This window comes from Thunnus albacares, chromosome 21 (genome assembly GCF_914725855.1).
Source record: "Thunnus albacares chromosome 21, fThuAlb1.1, whole genome shotgun sequence".
NCBI classification, from domain to species: Eukaryota; Metazoa; Chordata; class Actinopteri; order Scombriformes; family Scombridae; genus Thunnus; species Thunnus albacares.
In genome coordinates this window covers 20,076,453-20,098,044 of record NC_058126.1, presented here as the reverse complement: position 1 = coordinate 20,098,044, position 21,592 = coordinate 20,076,453, and the positions used below count along the sequence as shown (strand labels likewise).

General features: G+C 38.2%; 2 protein-coding genes across 2 annotated transcripts in view; one reads left to right on the top strand and one right to left on the bottom strand.

Annotated features, from left to right (window-relative positions):
• abca4a (ATP-binding cassette, sub-family A (ABC1), member 4a) overlaps positions 1-1,298 on the top strand; it is a 34,119-nt gene extending 32,821 nt beyond the window's left edge. The window contains exon 51 of the mRNA XM_044339720.1: positions 158-1,298. Coding sequence (XP_044195655.1) covers positions 158-277 — 120 coding nt within the window. The 3' untranslated portion in view covers positions 278-1,298. The remainder of the gene's footprint in view (positions 1-157) is intronic.
• On the bottom strand, positions 956-15,213 carry tecrl2a (trans-2,3-enoyl-CoA reductase-like 2a). Its single transcript, XM_044339721.1, has 13 exons — positions 12,458-15,213; positions 8,973-9,023; positions 8,780-8,831; positions 8,240-8,284; positions 4,893-4,996; positions 4,408-4,523; positions 3,773-3,878; positions 3,152-3,224; positions 3,017-3,060; positions 2,874-2,931; positions 2,514-2,602; positions 2,368-2,413; positions 956-2,268 (listed from the first exon to the last, which is right to left on the bottom strand). The coding sequence occupies exons 1-13, from the start codon at positions 12,479-12,481 to the stop codon at positions 2,141-2,143; spliced, it is 936 nt and encodes a 311-aa protein (XP_044195656.1). The 5' UTR covers positions 12,482-15,213; the 3' UTR covers positions 956-2,140.
• Positions 15,214-21,592: the final 6,379 nt, after the last annotated feature.

The following is a 21,592-nucleotide window of genomic DNA, read 5'->3' as shown; positions in this document are numbered from 1 at the left end:
TCATTTTTTAAAATATATTACAGCAATGCTTTTTGCTTCACCATTTGACTAATATTTAATTCTGTTATTCTTTCTTCATTATATGTCTTATGTCCACCTGATGCTCTAAAAAAAACCTTCCTATGTTGTTCATTTTGATGTTTCTGTGTCCTTTTAGGTGTTTGTGAATTTCGCCAAGCAGCAGTCAAGAGAAGATGACACTATTGTGTTGCATCCAAAAGCTGCTGGGGCGCAGCGGTATATTGATACCACATCCATCAAAAGTTTGGGGAAGTGAACTTTACTTAAGAACCTCAATTGGAAGACAGTCAACAGTTTTCATTTCAGGGGCTGCCATGTTTGTAGAATTCGGGCTGAATGCTTGTAGGCAGAACCAGAGCCTCCTCTACAAGTGTGATAATCTACAGATGTTTCACTATAGTGTCATCACAAGAGACAAGTGACTGGTATATGGTCAATTTTGGGATACAAGTCTACATTTGTCATCCACATGTGGAGGAGCCTTTAGAATGGGGCAGCCCTTCTTGATGTATTGTGTTGGATCAGGCCTTGAAATGCAGTCTGTGAATGAGGCAGCCCCTTAAATGGAACATTATGTATGTCCTGTTTGACTGATGATTTGACATGTGGCAGTACTACACATGTTCAACATTGCTTTTCTGGTAAACAGGGTTAGTGGGCTTTGAATTTGGAAAGAGTGTAGCATTTACAGTATGTGCCTGCTATATGCTCCATGTTCTGCTCACCTTCTAGGCCTTGCAAGCTAAATGAAACAGCTTTAGATTCATGACAAGGACCATGACTTTGGGTGATGAAATGTTGAAGAAGTACAATATCAGCTTGTAATGAGAGTTTGATGAAGAAAGCATTGGTCCTGTGCATTTGCTTCAGATGCCAAGTAAGCTTATCTTTTTTTTTGCCTTCTTTAGATATGAGAAATAAGCACTCTGACAAGCATAGTTTTAGCACTTTATTGATGCAGCAGTAATTGAAGCATCACATTTTTTACCAAGATGTTGGCAATCTGCAAAAAAAAAAAAAAATCCGCCAGTGCAATACAGTTAATAATTGTTACAAAATCCTCTTGCTGCTATGAAATTCATTTCGATACAATGTAAAAAATTTTTTTTGCAACTAATGTGTTCGACCTTTGCGCTTCATCATGTGTGCGACTTTGTTAAACTGTCTGTACTGTATTCCACCACCACCTGGTGTCATTAGAGGAAGATGACAAAATGTCATAAAAGTGATGTTTCTGAGAGGAGCATCATGTCAAATAAAGTTACACTTTTCCTTAAGACACATTGTCTGACTTGAGATTACTTACATTCACTTTTATAGAAAACAGTTTTAACAAAACCTGAGATTAGACAGTAAAGGTTAGAGAACCACTGCAGTAGCCCTCTGCATGTTAATGCCAGAAGTCACATTTCTACAGTATTCTTTCCTCTTCTTTGAAGAAAACAATCTAAGATATACAGTGGAGAACCTTTGTATTAGTATAATTAAATGTCTGCTTTGATCAGCATTCATCCTGAGAGCTTACATAAAAGTGATGTTGCACTCTTAAATGGATGCCATGACATTTTAAATTTGAGCTTGTTGGTTTGCTTCCACAGGCACTTAATTATGATGAGTATGTTTTATTCCTTTCACTTAACCTGAAAACTTAATTAGTGCTAGAAGCATTAATCATCAAAGGAAGTAACACAACTAATAAGCCAATTTGCATTGACCACTTCTCACTGGTTTAAATAAGTGTTGCTAAAATGCTGACATGCCATCCTGAAGGAGCCAAATACCAATAAATCCAATGATTATGTATAACCAATGTGAATATGACAGCAATGAAGATTTATAATATTATTAATAAGTTCATATAAAAAAGCCAAATCAAACTCCAAGGAAGAAACTTAAACCCAGTGTTGAAACTTAAAAGACTATTAAAATGTTCCCAGCATTTTTTTAAGTGCTACAGTATATTGCCATGAAATTATTGCTTCCATTTCCACCCCTTTCCATCCATTCATCGATAGTAAGGAACCTTGCATAGTGCTGAAAACCTCTTTGTTGTGAAAAACACTCATCTGGGGTGAATATACACCTGTATATGCTGCAATAGTCCATGTTTCAACAGCAATCAGAGAATCAACGGTATTATAGCCATCCGGAGGCTGGGATAGTCCTTGAACTCCCTGCTGTAGGTTCTGTGCTTCCCTTTGGCCCAGATGGTCATCTGAATGAACCCCAATAATGTGTACAAGGCCACTGGAAGACAAAACGTACAAACATTGGACCATACAGATTTTGGTAGAAAATTACTGATACACTAAGTGGATTCATGTGAAGAAAAGATAATGTGCACACCTGGCAGACACTGTGTCATGATGGAAAAGCTCACCCAAGCTCCAACCTACAGTATGTGTCAAATATGCAGGAGGACAAAGAGGTAAACATACAAGCATGGGCGATATTTATTGCCGTGATGAATTAGTATAAATATTCTGTATTACCTCATATGTGTAATTTGGACAGGATACAAATAAAAATAGCCATGTGAAGGGGTTCTTAGTTGGCATAGGGAACTTTCTGCCCCTGGATCCTGAGGAACAGTGGTAAGAACGGTAGAAAAAGTAGTTTATTTAGGTGATATAACATTTAGTATTTCTTGTGGTGATGAAAATATGACATGCATGCTTTCAATTTGGATCACAGTGGTATTATGGAGCACCAAATGATCGACTTAGAGCATATGAACTGTGGACAATCTCAGTCAAAACTTAGTGTAGTCCTCCTTTAGCTTCTTCTATGTTTAAACAAATATATGTTGTGCTATATTCTGGAAGTAAACATAATAAAGCTCAACAACTCACCTTCTCCTCTGAGATTATTCAGAGTCAAGTGAATGGAGAAGTTGCCCAGTTCACATATCTAGAGCAGATACACACCCTGTCATATGCAATACTGTATGTACACTGAATTAATATCAGACCTGAGTATATATCAGTATACGTACCACAAACAAGACTAATGCATAGTTCACTTGCAGTTCTCCATATGCTGTGAAGAGAGATAGTCTAGCCTTGATAAGCTACAGGAAATAGAGAGAAATGAGATTGTGTGTATGTGTGTGTGTGGTGTGTGTACTTACATGGAGGTGTATAAAGAGGGTGGTTGATGTAGTAGGCCAACCAAGCTGAGAAACTCCAATAATAGGCACAATTCTGAGAGGGGACAAAAACAATAAAGATATATGAATATGTGAAAATAAAAACAAAACAAAACTGTTCATTACGTTTTGTACAATAATCCTGTTGATTAAAATATAAAAAAATAAATAAATTGATTTTTTACTTCAAAGTGGTGCTCATAACTGTGAACTCTGGAGGTTCATCAGTACCTTATAGGACAGCTGTCTCATCACTGATGGTATAATAAACCTAACATTTGTCTGGATATTAAATTACTCTGTAATTAGGGAGGCAGAACATGCAAGGAAAGGTGTTCAAGGTCTGATTGTCCTTTTAACATTTACTGTAACATTTACTGATGGAATGTATATTATTAAACTACTTAAATACATGCAATAGAATAGCTGCTTCTCCTCATCTAGACACTGTTCTGGAAACTGTCTGTATTAGAAATCTTTTCCCAGTTCTTAGGTGAAATTCAGAACCACAGCAGCTGGCATGGGACAATGAAAAGAAGACATATTTTAAAAGAGGTGAGTATATTCAGAGGCTCTTCTTTTCAAGGGCAGTCATATTCTCACCCTGACTATTGTCCTGAGAGGCATGGTCCCGTGGGCGAAACGATGCACAAAGATAGTCTCTATCAACCTTTTCATGTAGTGGAAGGTGTGACAGGCACAGGCTAGTCTGAGAGACAGAGAGGAGAGCAGGGATGAGGTTACAAGTACAAATACATATAAAGAAATGACTGAGTTGAATATGCTCTTGTTCCAGTATGAACTTCATTGCACTATTTTTGTAGCAGATTGTAAATTTGAGATGAGAAAAGATGAAACTTTAATGATTCCTGTGGGCCAAAGCAGCAAAGAAAGTGAAATTTACTGTGAATATGGTACCTTCCATGTATTAATTTTACGACATAGCATTTTAACTTTATGTAATTTATTTGGTGGAGGGGAATGACCATTTAATGTCCACCTACTGCTGGGCCCAGCTATCCTGTGTGACACTATAATATATAACCAATGACCAGATCAACACTGATTTCAGACTTACACTGAATGTTAACTTCACACTTCACAAAGGCAGACTTTAAACTTGGTTACTTTTGGAGAAAATTAATCAAACTCATGGCAGTAAATGTATTATAACAAGTCTGAATGTAGGTTTAAAGCCACAGCCTGTGCTGTTGTTGAGGTTTCTTTTTCCCACTTACGTTACAACAGGATGGGGACTGGAGGTAAAGGCATATATGTGTGAATAAATGTACGGAACCCGGAAATAAAACAGGAGGTAGGTAAGAAGAGGCCCAATGTACTCTGCCAGAAACACCTGCAAACAAAAGAAAAAAAAACAACCTGTAACACCTCATCTATTGCTCTGTTTAAAAAAACAAAACAAAAAAAACAAAAACAATGTAAAAAGGTGATATGCAAACTACACAGGAAAAAATGTATACAGTATAGTTATAAGTAAACGTAAAAAGCAAAAAAGGGAAATATTTTTAAACTAATTTTGGATCCTTTGCTTTCCATCCCAAACAAGGGTTCAGCCAGATATCCCAACATTAAGTACTAATTATGTACTAAAATTACATCAGTTTACATTAATTTCATGTTCCAGACACAATTTTTTTCAGCTGCCTTGAATATATGACAGTATTTGCACATCACTAATCTCTGATTGTGCCCTCCTTCTTACCATAGTCCAACCTAACTGTGGACCAAGATCTCTGAAATACATGGTGGCAGTGGTCCCGACAGGTAGACTCTGTAAGATTTCATTGTCTCTGAGTGATTTCCCCTCTGAAAAAGAAGGAAAAAAATATTTTATATGTGCAAATTTAACTTAATCTCAAATTGTAGTGTAAAATAATTCTTCTATCCTCTGGAAACATCATGTTACTGAATAAGCACGCTTCCTAGAACTGAGAAACAACATTTTGAGGTTCCAAGATGAATTTCAACAGGAAGACTGCTGCAGGGTTTCGGGGCCCTTCATTCTTAAGTCTGGGTCAGGGTACTGTTAGCAAAGTTTTGCTGTGAGATCTGAGGTTGCGTGAAAGGGCACAAAAGTTGACAGATGTAAGCTAGACCATGTAGTGCTTTAAAAGTAATGAGTAAAACTGTAAAATCAATCCTGATATTAACTGAAAGCCAATGCAAAGAGGCTAAAATGGGGGTCATGTGATCTCTTTTGTTTGATCCAGTTAACAATCTGGCTGCAGCATTGTGTATAACTTGAAGGCGTGAGTGCACTTTACTGTTCAGGCAGGTAAAGAGTGAATTACAATAATCAATTCTTGAGAAAGTAATGTATGAATAACTTTCTCCAAGTCAGAGAATGATAGAACTGATCTGATTTTTGAAACCATTCGCAGTAGATAAAAACAGGACTGAACTACCTTATTAACATGATGATTGAAAGTTAAATTGGAATCAAAGATGACTCCTAAATTTCTAGCATTAGGCTTAACAGAAAGCGCTAGGTTAAGACATGTCACTGAAATATGATGTGTCTAATGACCCGAATAAAATTATTTCTGATTTTTCTTCATTGAGTTGGAGGAAGTCAGTTGGCAATAATAGTCATATGATTATGAGTAACCTATGCAAGCATTGTAAAGACGCTTTGTGGCACTTCTGATGCATGTCTGATCAGTCTTTCCACACACGTTCTCCCTACCTGAAAACTCATGGGGGCACAGCCACAGATAATATGCTGTACTAATTGGATGACATTTTTAGAATAACCTCAAGGGGAACTGGCCCAGATGGCTTTTAACCAAATCTCTAATTTGTGCTTTTTAGTAACCAGACAGTCCGCAGTCCATTCAAAACAGCTTCATCAACAACATCATAATACTATAATACTTTATACTGTATGTGCTGTATTTGCCTTTGCTGTTTTTGCTGTTTGTTTGTTTTTTTTTGCTAAAATGAATGGAAAAATAGTGCACATTAGACAATCTAGCTTTTATGGTGAAAAGAAAGAAAGAGACAAAAAGACAAAAAAAGAAAAGGGTTTCCATGGTGATGGTGGCTTTGTAAAGATGTGGCAGACTCTTTATGTCTTTCATTCACCTCCAGAGGGAAGGTTATTGCAAATGTTATTTAACATTCTGGATCGCACTGTGTAATGGCTGTGATTTTATTTCAAAATCCCCCATTTCATTCCCCCATTTATTACATCTAGGTTTTACAAAATGCATTTTCATTTACATTTATTCATTTGGCAGAGAGGTTCAATCCAAGCTACAGTGGATCAAGGAGAAGCCTTTGAGATTAAGTGCCTCAGCACTCAGTTCCATGTTCCACCTGACACAAATGCCACAAGGCTGCAGGTGCATGAAGTAATGTATAACTGCCTAGCAGATATAATATATCAGGTATAAGCAGACATAATAGGTTTCAGTATAAGCCCTGTGAAAACAATAAGCCTGAGTTAACTGCACTCTAAATGCACCTGCCTCATTTTTCAGTTATTTCAGTAGCTTTGCTCAACATGCATATCTTTTAAAGGTGCAGTGTGTAGAATTTAGTGGCATCTAGCAGAACAGACTTAGCAGAAATGAAATATAATATTCATAAGTATGTTTTAATTAGTGTATAGTCACCTGAAACTAAGAATCGTTGTGTTTTTGTTAACTTAGAATGAGCCCTTTATATCTACATAGGGAGTGGGTCCACCATGTTGCACTGCCATGTTTCTACAGTAGCCCAGAACAGACAAACCAAATACTGGCTCTAGAGATGGTCTTATGCGTTTTTCCTGAGTGTTGCGCCCACTGTAGGTTCCCTACATGCTTGGAAGTGGAAGGGGAGAGGAAGGGGTATTCAGTTGGTTGCAATCTGCAACCTCACCACTAGATGCCACTAAATCCTACACACTGCACCTTTAAATGATATACTTCACATTATGGACATGGACTGTTTGAGATGCTGCACTGGTGAACTAAGCTGGACTGCATACAAGAGAGACAAGAGTTTTGAAGACATTCTAGTCCCTTCTGATTTGAGAAGCCATCCCAAAGTCCATGAAAACCTGAATTCTCCTTGTTATTCATGCACTCATTGCAATAACACAACCTGCACTAAAGAGTTCAGGCATCCCCGTTCAGGACAGACCTTTAATGTAAAGGGATGCATTACTTGTGCCACCAGTGGGGTTGTTGCTGAAATGCCCATGTAGCTTGATGTGTGTGGGGAAGACGAAGAGACAATTGAAAATTCTGATTTGAGTACACAAAAGCCCTATTAGAAGACATGATCTAAATTTTCCTGTAGCAAAACATTTTCTAGAACACAGCCACACAATTTCTAGTCTACGCTTCAAAAGTGATTGCAATAGGTGAGGTGGCAATCTGGATCTATTGCTTTTAAATTGTGAAACTCCTTGAATACATAAATTAAACACACTATCGCCACATGGACTGAATGGAGAGCTAGACTTGAGATGTTTCCTTACAAGCTAAGTTGAGCTGTAATTATTTAACTTGAAAATGTATAAGATGTGGAAAAAAATGCTTTTTGAATAAAGAAGAGGTTGATGAAATGAGCAGATCTTTGTGCAGTCCTCCTCCTTCAAGCAGTTCCCGGGCCACCAGCACCAGCATAAATTTGATAGTTGGAAACTGGACGTGTCTCAACATCAAAGTCACATCACAAATTGCACCAGATGACAAAACAAAAGTGCCTGGATGGATATTTCTCAATAGATGAATTTTAACACCATAGAATATAGACAAGCTCTTGGAATTATGATGCTAAATATGCATCCCTACTTAGCCAAATCACATTATGAGACTGCAGCACAGAACAGCATCACATTTCCAGTAGATGAGACAGCTGGGATAGTTGGTGAACATAAGAACACAGTCTGTAGTTTACAGACATTACCTCATAGTAATTTGTGGGTAATGAAGTCCACATTTTAAACAATAAACAGTTACCACCCACAGAAACCACATTTCCTAACACAGCTTCACTGTTGTTTATGAAACACTAACACATACTCATAATGTTAATAATCACAACATGACTACTTACTGGGATCGAGCTTCAGTGCCTGCCTTGCTGGATACCAGTGAGGATCTGAGCAGATCAAACACACACACACACACACACACACACACACACACACACACACACACACACACACACATACACAGGGTTGGGCAGAGATGGCATTGCACAGATTTTGGCCTCAGGCCCAATAATAATTGATCACAATGGAATAACGTTGAGCTCTGCTGCTCTGATAGATGCTGACAGCCTCAGGCTTGGGAAACATTTGGTAACATTTCACATCTCTCTGAGGAAGGGATGCAATATGATGCACTGTGAGATTATTCACTTATTAGTGTATTAATCATCATTTCTATCTGAGAACCATATAACTTTGAATTTTATTTCACAGTCAAAGTGCAATAAAAGAAAAATAACAGCACAAAAATATATTATTACAGCTAAATTCAATGAACCTGCAGTTTTATACAAGAATGTTATACATTTTTATTTTGCTATCAGAGATCATGATAAAAAAATAAAGGCCAACACAAAACCATTGCACATTGTAATAATACTCACATGATTTGTGAAAAAGATTCTTGATGTCTCCTATAGTTGAATAAGGGTCCACCTGAATGGAAATATGAAACCTTGATGTATTATCAGTGACAGTTGACAGGTTGACAGTGTTTCATGTGTTAAATAGTCTTGTATTGCTCTCTTTTTGGCACAAAGGATTCATTTAAACCACTAACAATATGTGGGCATATACCTTATCTAAAAAACAAAGCTGCTCCCTTGTCTTGGCATCCAGAATCTCCACCTGCAGAAAACATAAGATGTACAGTATGTGTGTTTGCCAAAAATGATACACAAAACTCAGCTAGTGAATTTTACACATTTTTCCAAGACTGCAGTTAATTCATGCCTCGTATTCACTGCAAATTCAGGATGTGGTAAATTTGATGGTGGCTACTACTGTGCAAACCACAGGCAGTAAAAGCCGGACCTACTCTTGCATCAATCTAAGAATAAGTTTTAAAGGTTGACCTAATCCATTATCACGTGACTGGAAGAATGTTAAAGGCTGTAAAGTTGAAAAAGCATAAACTGTCTAATAGTGTTTAAATACTTCTTTTCTGGTTCTTATCCCTGTTGCAAGAGCAAGCAAGAGGCTTATAGGAAATGTGGTCTCAATTTTAAAGACATAAAATAGAATCGCAGCCCCTTTGAATAAAATATGGACAACTGGAAAGAAAATTGATGCCTGCATGACAACCTTGTCCGCCAAAATAATCCTCAGAGAAATACGATTAGTTTTTTTGATCCAACCAGAAATATACCAATGAAAATAAAACACAGCCGACACTCCAAGTGTGTCCAGTTTTCCTGATCGAGTACAGTTACTCTCAATCTGAATAATGAGGCTGGGAGAAAAAAAGCGAGCGTGTTGTCCTGCTGGTCTCTTGCGCACGTCTTTTTCATCTTAATTAGACCATGTCAGTAGTGATGTACAGCATATGCGAGGAGGATGGTGGGTGGCGGCCCACAATTTGCCCTGAAACTGTGCTGCTCAGCAGAGCTGTCCCAGCTAAATTGGTTCCCTTACTGGACAGTGTAATAACCTGCTAATGGATACCTAAAGATTTGCTGAGTGCACAGTCGAGAAAGAGAGAATGAGAATGAGAGAGAGAGAGAGAGAACTCTACACATATACCATCTGCTGTTTGTACTGCAAAAAACACAAGGTTGGTAAGTCATTTAATCTTTTTTCCAGACTTTTTAGCCTGATGGTATTTACGTCAAATTATCTTATCTTCCTAAAGTCAGTATTTCTCTCTTTGGCAGTGGAACCTTTGTTAAGAGATTGTAATTGAACAAAAAAAGAGTTAATTGTCTTCTTTTGGTCAAACAAATGTCTTAATGACATTCGCCTGAAGGCAATATTACCTGAATTTCCTGAAACCATCAAAATCTGCTATTGTAGTGAGATTTTAGCTAAAAATACCCTGAAATAAACTTTACAATTCCTGATATAAAATCTTACTATTTAATCTTGTCAGTGTTTTTTCAGTGCGTGTTCATGCAGTACAGGATCTGAGCACGGGACATGCTGACGGCTCAGTAAAAGGCATCCTGGGAGATGGTTTGTTTTGCTTTCCATCTGTTAACCTTCCCAACTGCATTCTAGGGGCACATGCTGATGCATTTGCGTGTTCACGAAGAGCATCAAGGGTGTCATTAGGGCTGTGCGAAGTGAAACAGTGTGCACTCGTTTGTGCTGTGCCCTTGTAAATCTTATTATCAGACGCCTTTGTCCCCTCATGGGGATACGGGGCACTGCTGACAGCACAGGTCATACAGGCCATGTACGTGCTTGTGAGGGTTTATGTGAGGGGAATTCAAGTGGTTTTTCAAATGAACACTCTTTGAATGCACAGTGTTTTTAAACTCTTGAGTTTGACATCAAAGGTAATCTGGTTTGTAATTTTCACTGTATCTCCCTTTAGTCACCCAAGCACTGTAATGGATAACAACTGAAGAAGTCTCTTAGCCATAATAGCTCCTCTTAATGTGAAAGCTGATGAATGTAGTGGGTAATCTTGAACCGAAGGATCATTACTTCAAACGCTGAGCATGATAATAGCTGCATATGGCTGCCCAGCGTTTGCCATTATTCCTCTTGCTTTCACAGTCACTGAAACTGGACAGAATTTCTCTTTCAATCAAGGGAAGTAGCCTAATCAATGAAGCACTCAGCTGACTCTTTGCATGCTGCCAGTTGACAGCCTGCCCTAAATTTTCCACAAGCATCAGTCTCAGTACACTCTTAGGAAGTCCTCAATCAGCTTTCCCTGACTCTTTGTTCAAACCTTTTTTCAAGTGCAAAGAAGGGTGCTAAACCCTCAATATATTTTTGCCTGTTCAAAAGTCTCAAAAACCTGAAAACACTTTTTCACAGAGATTTAGATGAGAAGATCAATACCACTTTCATGTCTGTTCAATATGAAGCTATAGCCATCAGCCAGTTAGCTTAGCTTAGCGAAAAAACAGGGAAAACAGGGGCTAGCCTGGCTCTGTCTGAAAGTAGCAAAATCTGCCTAGCAGCACCTGTAAAGCAGTAAGTCAATGCAACTGACCAAGAAATAGGCTAGCAAATAACTGCTGTTTTTACACTTCAGTTTTTGTACAAAGTAAACAAAGATACAACTTGTTAATAAGTGAGCTTCAGAGGTGCTGGTAGGGGAATTTTGCCACCTTTCGACAGAGCCAGGCTAGCTGTTTCCAGCCTTTATGCTAAACTAAGCTAAACAGGTGCTAGTGTTAGCTTATTTACCGTACAAATATGATGGTGATTCCTTTAAAGTAGTACATTTGTACATTAAAAACAACGACAAAAAAAAATCTTTTTATCAGCAGATGAAGTTTGCTCATAATGAACTTTAATGCTAAAGTACAACGTTGTTAGTTAAGGTTTTTTGTCAGAATTCACTTTGTTTATTGTGAATATAATAGTAACAGAATTTGCAGTACAAATTCCCCTTGACATCAGGCTTGAAAAACTTGTATCTTTCTCATGAACCATCTAAATATTTGCTAAATTTGCTCACAGCTTTTATGTAACAGCTACTGAGAGCATGGCACACTTCCCAGAGCATGTTGTAAATCAGCACAAGTTCATAGGCCTGCTGACAGCAAATTACTACCCTGTTCAATAGTGCTCATCAGGCCCTGTGAGACAAGACTAGAAGCCAAGAGAAAAATCATGACTTGTTTACTCTAAATCTGACACAGAAACTCTGACTTCATAAACTCTCCTGAGACTTTAAACTTCTTCTGTATTTTTGGAATTCAGAAAACCATAATTGTGTCTCTCTAACTCATCATAAGGCTGCTGACCAAAATTATTACTCTAATGTCAGAGTGACACTTTAAAGTGATAGTTTATCATGCTTAACCAAACACATCATCCTGTTTTTTTGCAGTAAATGATGCTCCAAACCAGGTGCCACAGTGTTTGCAAAGTTTCTGGAGATATTTTTGAAGAATCAAAATCATTAAAACAATGAAGAAGAAGAAGAAATTATTAATGTGCTTTACCTCTTCTAAATATTTCTCAAAAAGAGTCTCGTGCTCAGCTGAGGCCTTATGAAAAAAGTTTACTTTCTTACAATTCTTTATCAGAAAGTGGAAATTAAAAGTCTCAGTTAATGCATTTTATGGCACTTAACCTTAATGCTGTACATTTCGACTTACCTCAAAGAAGGTGGTCCGGCTCATGGTGGTGGACTATTATTATTATGTCCTCTGTGTACAAGCTGAAAAAATGACCTTAAACATCAGTTTGAGCAAACACACTCACACACACTCATTCCTCACATACATGCAGAAGTAGTTCCTCTCCTTTCGAGGACAAACCCTGGACTGACCCCTTATTTTTCCCAGCCTCCTTTTCTCTCTCTCTCTCTCTCGCTCTCACTCTCTCTCTCTCTCTCTCTCTCACACACACACACACACACACACACACATTCACACTCTCACTCGCTCTATCTCTCCTCTCTGAGATGGGACACAGTATCACCAGAGGCACTCCAGAAACTCTGCACATGGTCTCCCTCCTGCTTTCCTTTCCTGCTTTCCCCTCTATCTCCTTTCTGCCAAAATATCTTTGGAGAAATCACTTGGCAGAGCCCGGCTTGGCTCGAATAAGCAGATACCCACCTGAGATTGAGACAGCTGAACAACACAAGAATGTAGGCGGATATCAAGGATAATAAACTGAACAAGATGATAAAAAGCTTTGGAGAAACAGGGCCATTGCAGGAGCAAATAACAGGAACAACAAAGAAAGCAATAACATATACTGAATTCCACTTGTGAAAAAGGCTAAAAACACTAAAACATAAAACATGAAACCTATAAGAAAATACCATTCTAGTAATGTATTCCACCAAATGCCAGCAAGTGTTATGACATGAAGCACCTTCGCCTTCAGCTGCAGTGCTTAGTTGTGTCAGCAGAAGATGAACCCACCAAGGCTGGACTGAGCACCAAAATATCCCACACATGTAGAGGTTGAACTACTAGGGTCAAACTGTACTCCACACATATGAAAGTTAAAGATATAAATTCATTTAAGGGCGCTTGAAGTTAAGTTACAGTATGTCGTTTATGAAAGAATATAAGAAATTGTTTAAACTGGAAGTGGTGTTCATGCAAAAGTGCTCTTTAAATTTCATGTTAATGAACTGACTATTAGAGTTTAATAATGCGGTCATGGGGTTGGTGTCATGAACTCTATAACAGTGTTCTTCAGCCACAGTGCTCAGTGGTTCATGAACCACTTTTTATGAAGCAGGTCTTTCTAGCACATCCATATATTTCAAGTTTTTCGTTTATGGTTTCTTATAGACTCTCTTTGTAAAATATGAGAGCAATGGGAGAAAGCCTGCTGGTGTTTATGTAACTCGGGATGCACCACATCACATTCTTTCCAACAATATCCCTCTACGTTGGTTATATACCTGTGCTCGTGTATAGAGGGTTGTTATTTTCTCCTCAAAAAATAACTTTGTTTACTGATTTATTGTGTAGGTCTGTATTTTTAGCTGGTTTTATAATGAATGCTGTAGCAGTAAGTGCTTTATATCCATGAAGAGAGCAGCTTATTAAGATTGCTGCTTGATGAAATATTTTTGCATCAGGCAGCAATTGCTTTTTCAGTTTTTCACTTGTACGGAATAAAAGAAGTGGTGCTATTGCCTGTTGTACTGTATTGTACAATTGTACCAGATTTATTATCTTTATGCACATCTGAAACTTACTGCAGGGCCACCAACCATATATTTCAAGATGATTATTACAGTGAAACAGCATTTTAGAGTCTAAACATATTATGTGTACACTGCAAGTGTTACTGAGTCACACACTGTTTTTTTATTTTAGGTTTTATATTAGATGCATTTAGACTTAAGATATGGATAAACACAAATACATGTCTGAATTATGAATGACTGAAGCTGTTTAGTGTAGGAGACAAAATGTTATTTCCCCTGTCATGCACAGCCTTGGTGAGAAATTTCTCCAAGTTGCATTTTGTGTTTTCTTCGCCTGCCTGGCAAGGTTTTCTTTTTAGCCTGCTTTGCCCTCTAGTCTCGCACATGTGCTTGCTCAGCGGTGTTTTTCTCCACTTGTCCCCTTGAAAAGTGGATTCAGACAATGAAAATCAAGTTGAGCATGTATTCATGCTGCTATTGTGCTGCCTGAGGGGATTCAATTTGTGGTGAAAGGGGGCTCGTACATACAAAGCTGGACCAGACCCTAAAGGCCTCAGGAAAATATACACCAACAGAATTCCGTTAAGCATGAGACAGAGTGACAGACAGCAAGAAGACAGACTGTACATGCTGGTGAAGTATTTGTACAGTCTGTTATTTACTAACTAGTCTACTATATAGAAATGAGCAGTTAACTGACTCATCTGCTAATGCCAGAGCGGTATGGTTGTGATATATTTTATGTGAGAGAGACAAATGCAAAACATGCAAAAATCTTCTCTTTATGCAGCCCCATCTAAAAATACCTAACCTACTGACAGCATCCACATGAGATTTGAAACTTTCTCTCTGTGGACTCTGTATACTCTTACTCTGACTATACCCTTTTAAATGACACCAATGTCTTTGAAATAGACATAGGAGAACAAAATATATAAGAGGTATAAACCATTACCAAATCTCAGTATCATTTATAAAACATTTTTTCTCAGTTATTTGGAAAAAATCCATTATTGAAATTCTGATTAAAATGCTTCAGCAGCGACACTTGCAGGGCTGGTAAGAGGGGAAAGCCGTGTTTCCCCTAGGTTGACAGCTTTGAAGCGGCAGGGGGTTGTCATATGTGGGGGCATGACATTTCTCCGTTTTCTGTTAAAGAGCGGCTGACATTGACACTAAAATGAGAATTTCTGGTCCACCTTAAAAGTCAGTCCACCTTAAGTGAGCCTGGTCAAGTTAAGCTAACGTGTTGTTGCTAACTTCGGGGCTAACCTCCTTCGATACATGAGTATTTTCTTTGTCTTGAGGAGCTGCAGCATTTATTAACTGACAAACTGTAGTCTGTACTGTACATTTACTGCCAGATTGACAACTTACTGCTAAACTTTTCCTCTGCGCCGCTTGCGTTCACATCATGTTTCTGCTGCTCACCCTCTGCGCTCGCGCAACTACACACGCACATTTACACACACACGCACTGCCTTATTCCTTAACGGAGTAACGCTACTCTTGCAAAAACACGAAGATGTCCTTTGAAGAACGAAGAGAGTGAGGATGACTAAAAAATCCACAGTGTGCGAGAGAAAATCATTAGTAGCTCGTTGACATTAATGATCGCCTGAAATTTTAGCAGTGGCGCTCATAATTTTGCAGCGGCGGTGCACCGCTGCTGAATGAATATAGGGGAAACACTGGGGAAAGGGCAGTCTGTGTGAAGTGGTCTTGGGGGGCAGTGGTGGTGTCCTCCTCAAGGCGGGATCTCTTAAATCAACTTAATGTAGTTCATTTTATTGGCTAAAACATGTAAAATGACGCTCCAGCGGAGGACGTCTTCCCTAACCAATCAACAACCAGAATACAATATTGACATTGCGTTGGTCCAATTAGTTTCCAGATTTCATCTTCAACTCTCTGCCACTGTATGCGTTACAGTGGTAGATTCATACAGTAGCATATTAGAAAGGGAATTATAATGTGCAAATTGTGAACTACTTTTAAACATGTCACTAAAAAATTACATTTTATTTAGGCCTTTTCAACAGAGTCCAAATTTCCTGTTTTCAGATTTATGTTTCCTTTTTTTTTTATCAAGCAGTAGATAGCTACTTGCATTAGCCAACACAACAGTTAGCTTGTTGTAGCAGCCCTGAAGGACTGTTAAGCTAACGGCAAGAATAGATTCCAGCTGTCTGGGCTGGACCCATGGTGGAACTAACCCGTGAAATAAACCAGGCATGCACATGGCGTGTCACATCGGCGGGGTTTAGTACCTGCTACACCAACTCTGTCTACGTCCCTGCATGCATATTGAGTTTTGCCAAGTGATAATGCAGTTGGTTATGCAGAGTTTGGAAGTGTAGGCTATATGAACTGGCACAGTACTGGTAACAGTGGTAACATGTCAGCTTTGTAGGATATGTTTTGTATGTCTTGCATATAGATAAGAGTGTGTAAGTCATGTATTTGATACATGCACTGATACTTTTTGATGTGAATCTTCACTTTTAGATCTGTGAATGTTTTTAGTGTTCAGTCTTTCTAGTATTCAGCACTGATCTGAACCTGTATCACATTATGAGCCTTGTGGTACTTTATTTCTGTATACTAAGAAAATACATAGGAAACACTTGTAAATCCTGTGATATGTTTTTTTTGATGAGAACATAAATCTGAAGTTAACTTTGTTGGTAAAATGACACATTTTAAACCACTCCAGGGCTAAAAAGACCACTTCTTTGTTCAGAAACAATATGTGCTAAATGTCTAAAGAAGCAGCTTTTTCTCCTCTCAGGAGTTTTTGTTTTTGAAAGCAAATTGTTTTATATGCCATGTGAATGGCATATAATGATATAGTTTGTTGTAGATTCCATGTTACCTTCTGTTTGAATATGGGTTGCTATAATTTGACAGGTTATGCTGTGAATTATGTGGGTGGTTGGTGTTTTAAAATCTTGTTCTATGTGCCCCTTTTTGACTTTTGGCACCCGCCCCTCTAAAGGTCTCCGCACTGCCCTGCATTTGAACATAAGAACATAACATAACTTGAACATAAGAAAGTAGAGAGAAATAGCCAACTAGTGTAAAATAACATGACGCTGTGGGTTGGTTTTCCTCCTGTCCTCCCTAATTTTTTGAGTCACCAGCCACCACTGAGTAAATGGTACACCTAGAGGAGTTCAAAAGATATATTTCTACTAGTTAAGTGTAGCTTTGAGGTGCTTTAATAAATGGGAAATGCTTTTGAAATTTCAAAGGTACTATAGCTATCTGTATTCTAGAGTAATATATGCACATAATGTACATCTTTAATCTTGTTGTTATGGTTAATTGAAATTATAGTGTCTATTATGAAAAATTTTATTAATCTAAGAAAGGGGAAGACTTTGCTTTTAAGCAAGTGTAAAAGGGACTGTACTATTAAACGTCCTATGTGTAAGGTTTAGGGGGACTGCTACGTTTCTACAGTAGCCCAGAATGGACAAACCAAATACTGGCTCTAAAGAGGGTGTTTTTCACAAGTTTCGTGGCAAGTTTTCTCCTACATGCTTGGAAGGGGAGGGGGAGGGGAGGAGTTATCAGTTGGTTGCAATCTCCAACCTCACCGTTAGATGACACTAAATCTTACACACTGTTCCTTTAACTAACCTGAAATCAGCAACTGTATATTGACTCTTACAGGAGACTCACACCCGAGCAACTGCCAAAGGAGTGTTGATTCTGACTCTGGCTATGGTTCAATCTTTGCAGTGGTCTGCAGCTGCAGCTGATCGTTTGCCTCACTTCAGGTCAACAATTCCCCCATGACCAACTCATCTATCCATGACATATCGAAATTGAATGGCCAGATTAGCGAAGTATCAAAGTATTCAGATCTAATGGGAAGACTGCCATGAGTGTTGAGTGTTCCTTGCATAACTGGAAACTATACACTGGTTTGAAACATGCATAGTAGAAAGATACGCAACTGTTTTAATTAGAGTTTCGAGTTAATTATATGAGTGCATATGACTGATAACATAAATTATGAGAAATCCTGCTTCTTTATTATTAATGTAGGCTATCCACGTCCGTGAACAACCATTTTCCAAAACTACAATTACTACTTATTTAATAAATGCTGAATGTGTTCCATTATACATCACATACTGGATACACCCCTACCCTCAAATGTCCCCATAGGCCTCCTCCATGCAGGATGAGACTGTCCTCTGCTGGTCAGTGTTGCCAGTGCCTCTGGGTGACGTCAATTACGAGTTGCCTATTATCTGCTACTGTATTCTCCCAGGCTTTATACTACAAGCTTCAGTCACTGAATTAATAATTTTTTGAATTTGTTTCAAGGGACATATATATATATATATATATATATATATATATATATATATATATATATATATATATATATATATATATATATACAGTATGAGGAAGAAGTTTTAGGGGAAAGTTTATGGAGCTCAGTCATGATGTTTCTTGTTTCTTTGCACTTTAAAGCTTAGTAATGGTAGTTGCTTTCAATGATCAAAAGTTTGAGTCTACATTAGAGCCAGGGCATGTCGCCCGCAGGTCTGGAGGGTCATTATTGACTTTTCCATCAGTCTGCATCACCCTCTAACCTCTGAGGATGACAGCTCATTGTCGTACAGGGGCTTTTTTTAAACTTGTGGTTGTTGTTGGTCTTATAAATGAGCAGCCCACAGTCTGGTGTTGAAATGTGCAAATTCGATGGAAAGGGGCCGGAGGCTATAGTTAATGCAATCGGCACACTGCAGGGTGAGGGGGTGTGATGGTGGCTGGTCCCTGCAGAGATTTGATGCTGTGGCCCCGTGTATATAAAGTGCATAGCTGTGAACCTCTGAAGTTTGGTGTTAAAGTGATGAATATACTGTTTTGATGGTGGAGAAAACTGAAGAAAACACTGTCTATGAGACATGTGTGAGCATTGACATATAAATATACAACATGACTGCATGGAAACACACAAGCGTTTTTTCTTTTTTTTTTTTTCCTCAAGGGCCCATGAAGGCACTTATCTAATTTGCACCTGCTTATCCCATGGAGACATCCATTTAGTACTATAGTGCATATTATCCTTACAAGTTTTAATTTTTCTCCCAGGAATCATGACTCAATCATCACAAATCAGTAGTCAATAAACTTAATTGCAGTCCACCTATTTTATTACATAGAGAGGCTTGTGGGAGAACCTTGCAGCAGTTCTCCCAGCTGGTCCCCATGTAAGCGTCTTATGCCAGTGCTTGAAGGGTTACAAAGGTATGGACTGGAATACAAATAAACCTTGCACAGCATGCTTTGAATTAAATCTGGTGCATGCTTAAAGTAATTGATTAATTAATTTTATAGTCTAGCAATTACACTGTTCAACCTCTTCACACTCTGCAGAGTGCCAGCTGCAAATTGCAATCTATAAACTAATCTACAGTATAGAAAATATATATTACTCTAATATGGTCTACTGCACATTATTTGTTTGTGTTCTGCAGTACAAATGGTGTTTCTCCAGTAGGGGGAGATAGTGACCTGGCACTCGCGGTACAGGGATCCGGAAGGATCAGTTACAGGATAGACCAGGGATCTCTTTAATTCTTAATCACAGATTCTAGTTTGTGTTGAGGTATATAGCTCATGAGGGAGATGATTATGTCTACTTGTTCTTCTTTATGTGAAGATGGAGTAAACTGAACTGAAAGTGAACTGTAGAGGTCTATAGTTCTGCTGCAGGTGTATCTGAATTTGCTCAGACTTTAGAAGATGAAATAATTATTCCTAGTGGAGAATCAACACAGTAATTAATGCACATCATTACACACATTACAAGTAAATAATATCAAAACAGTGGATGGTAAAAGTTCACCAGTAGAGAATAATACATAATCAACATTGTGCCTTCTTTTATGATTATTTTTCCCCCCAGAGGAGATACTTATGGTTTTCTTACATGGACAGTGATATGTAACTATTTGTATGTATGCAATTAAGGATGGAACAATGTTGTTTTGACTGAATTAGTAGTACATGTAAATAAGGAAGTAAAACGTATCCACTTTAATTTAGGTTGTGTTGTATAAGTTAAGTTGAAGTTGAAGTCATCAGTTACATTATGTGTATGTGTACCAACAACTGACCGCTCGCTGAGCCCCCCTTGTTGATATGCCAAGCTTTCAAGCTTTCCGTTCTGCACATATGCAGTTTATAATGATGGATGTTGGCAGATTTGCTATTCATAGTCATTTCTGAAACAATGGGTCTTTGATTAGAGGTAGACAAATGCAGGCCGTTCATTTCCGTTCACTGCCGTTCGCGTTGTTGATTTTATCGGCTGAAATTAAATGTTACAAACAGATTTTATCAGATGTAGCTTGCTAGCAAATTAAACGTTAGCTTCAAAAACTGATTGAAAAAGCTCCTGCACACTGTCTGTCATTACTGCTGGAATATTTATTAGTTTACGAAACCAACCCAAACGTCATTAACTAATAAATATTCCAACAGTAAACGAGACAGTGTGCAGGAGTGCTTTCATTTTGAATTAAGACGAGAACTCTATAAAGGGCTCTTAAATATGCATTTGAGGGCTACAAACCTGCTAGTGAAGACTAGAAGGCTAAAGCTGCTATTTACTTAAATGTAACAAGAGGACAGGCTTTCAGGATGAGTACTAACCAATGTGTTTGGTGAATGTAACACTATATATCGACTGTAACACTATACTGATTGAATAATGATTTTGGCTGGGTTTGACCTCCAAATCTGACAGAGCCGCTAATGATAGCCTGATATAGTAGCACTGAGGACAAACTCCCACACATAATAATAATACTAACAATAATAATAAATTTATTTAGTACAGCAACTACAGAAATAAAATTCACAAAGTGCTTCACAAGAGTAGAAGTTAAAAATAAGACCATGAAACATACAAACAAACAAAAACATAAGCCACAAGTTAAAGTTAACATATAAACAAAACACAGGAAACAGGGTATCCCAAAAGAAACACACAAACGAGCAGTCATTAGACATCTTAAGGTGAGACAAAGGCCAATTTGAAAAGATGGGTCTTCAGTTGCTTTTTAAAGGCTTCTACAGAGACCGCAGACCATATGTCTAAAGGAAGAGACTTCCACAGTGTTGGAGCCACTACTTCAAAGGCATGATCACCTTTTGTTTTCAGTCAAGAGTGAGGAGCAACCAGTAAGCCCTGGTCAGAAGACCTAAGTGACCTACTGGCGATATAGGGATGGAGGAGGTCATAGATGTACTCAGGTGCTTGTCCATGCAGGGCTCTATATGTGAAAACAAGACTGTGAATACTGCACAGTGGCTTTGCAAGACATGAGCAGGGCTTATTTCAATTTTACCTCACAAAATAATATAGTATGAAACACTCTTTGGCCTTAAAGTAACGCTGGGTTAATTGTTATACTGTTGGCTAACTGGACATGTTAAGCTGGGCAGACACTGTCTGTTAACACAATCTCCTACGTTGTGTTAACTCTCACTACGTTTTAATCATGCCTTTCTGCACAACCAGAACCTGAAACTTTTATGCTCACACTGTACGGATCATTGGATGGGTGTCGTGCCAGGGTAC

Excerpts from the sequence above, each read along its gene's own strand:
- tecrl2a (XM_044339721.1), bottom strand. The coding sequence starts at position 12,481 with ATGAGCCGGACCACCTTCTTTGAG. Across the intron at positions 8,832-8,972 it reads AGCTTTGTTTTTTAGATAAG|GTGGACCCTTATTCAACTAT; the intron begins GTATATGCCCAC and ends ATTTCCATTCAG. Across the intron at positions 4,997-8,239 it reads GGCACTGAAGCTCGATCCCA|AGGGGAAATCACTCAGAGAC; the intron begins GTAAGTAGTCAT and ends CTTCTTTTTCAG.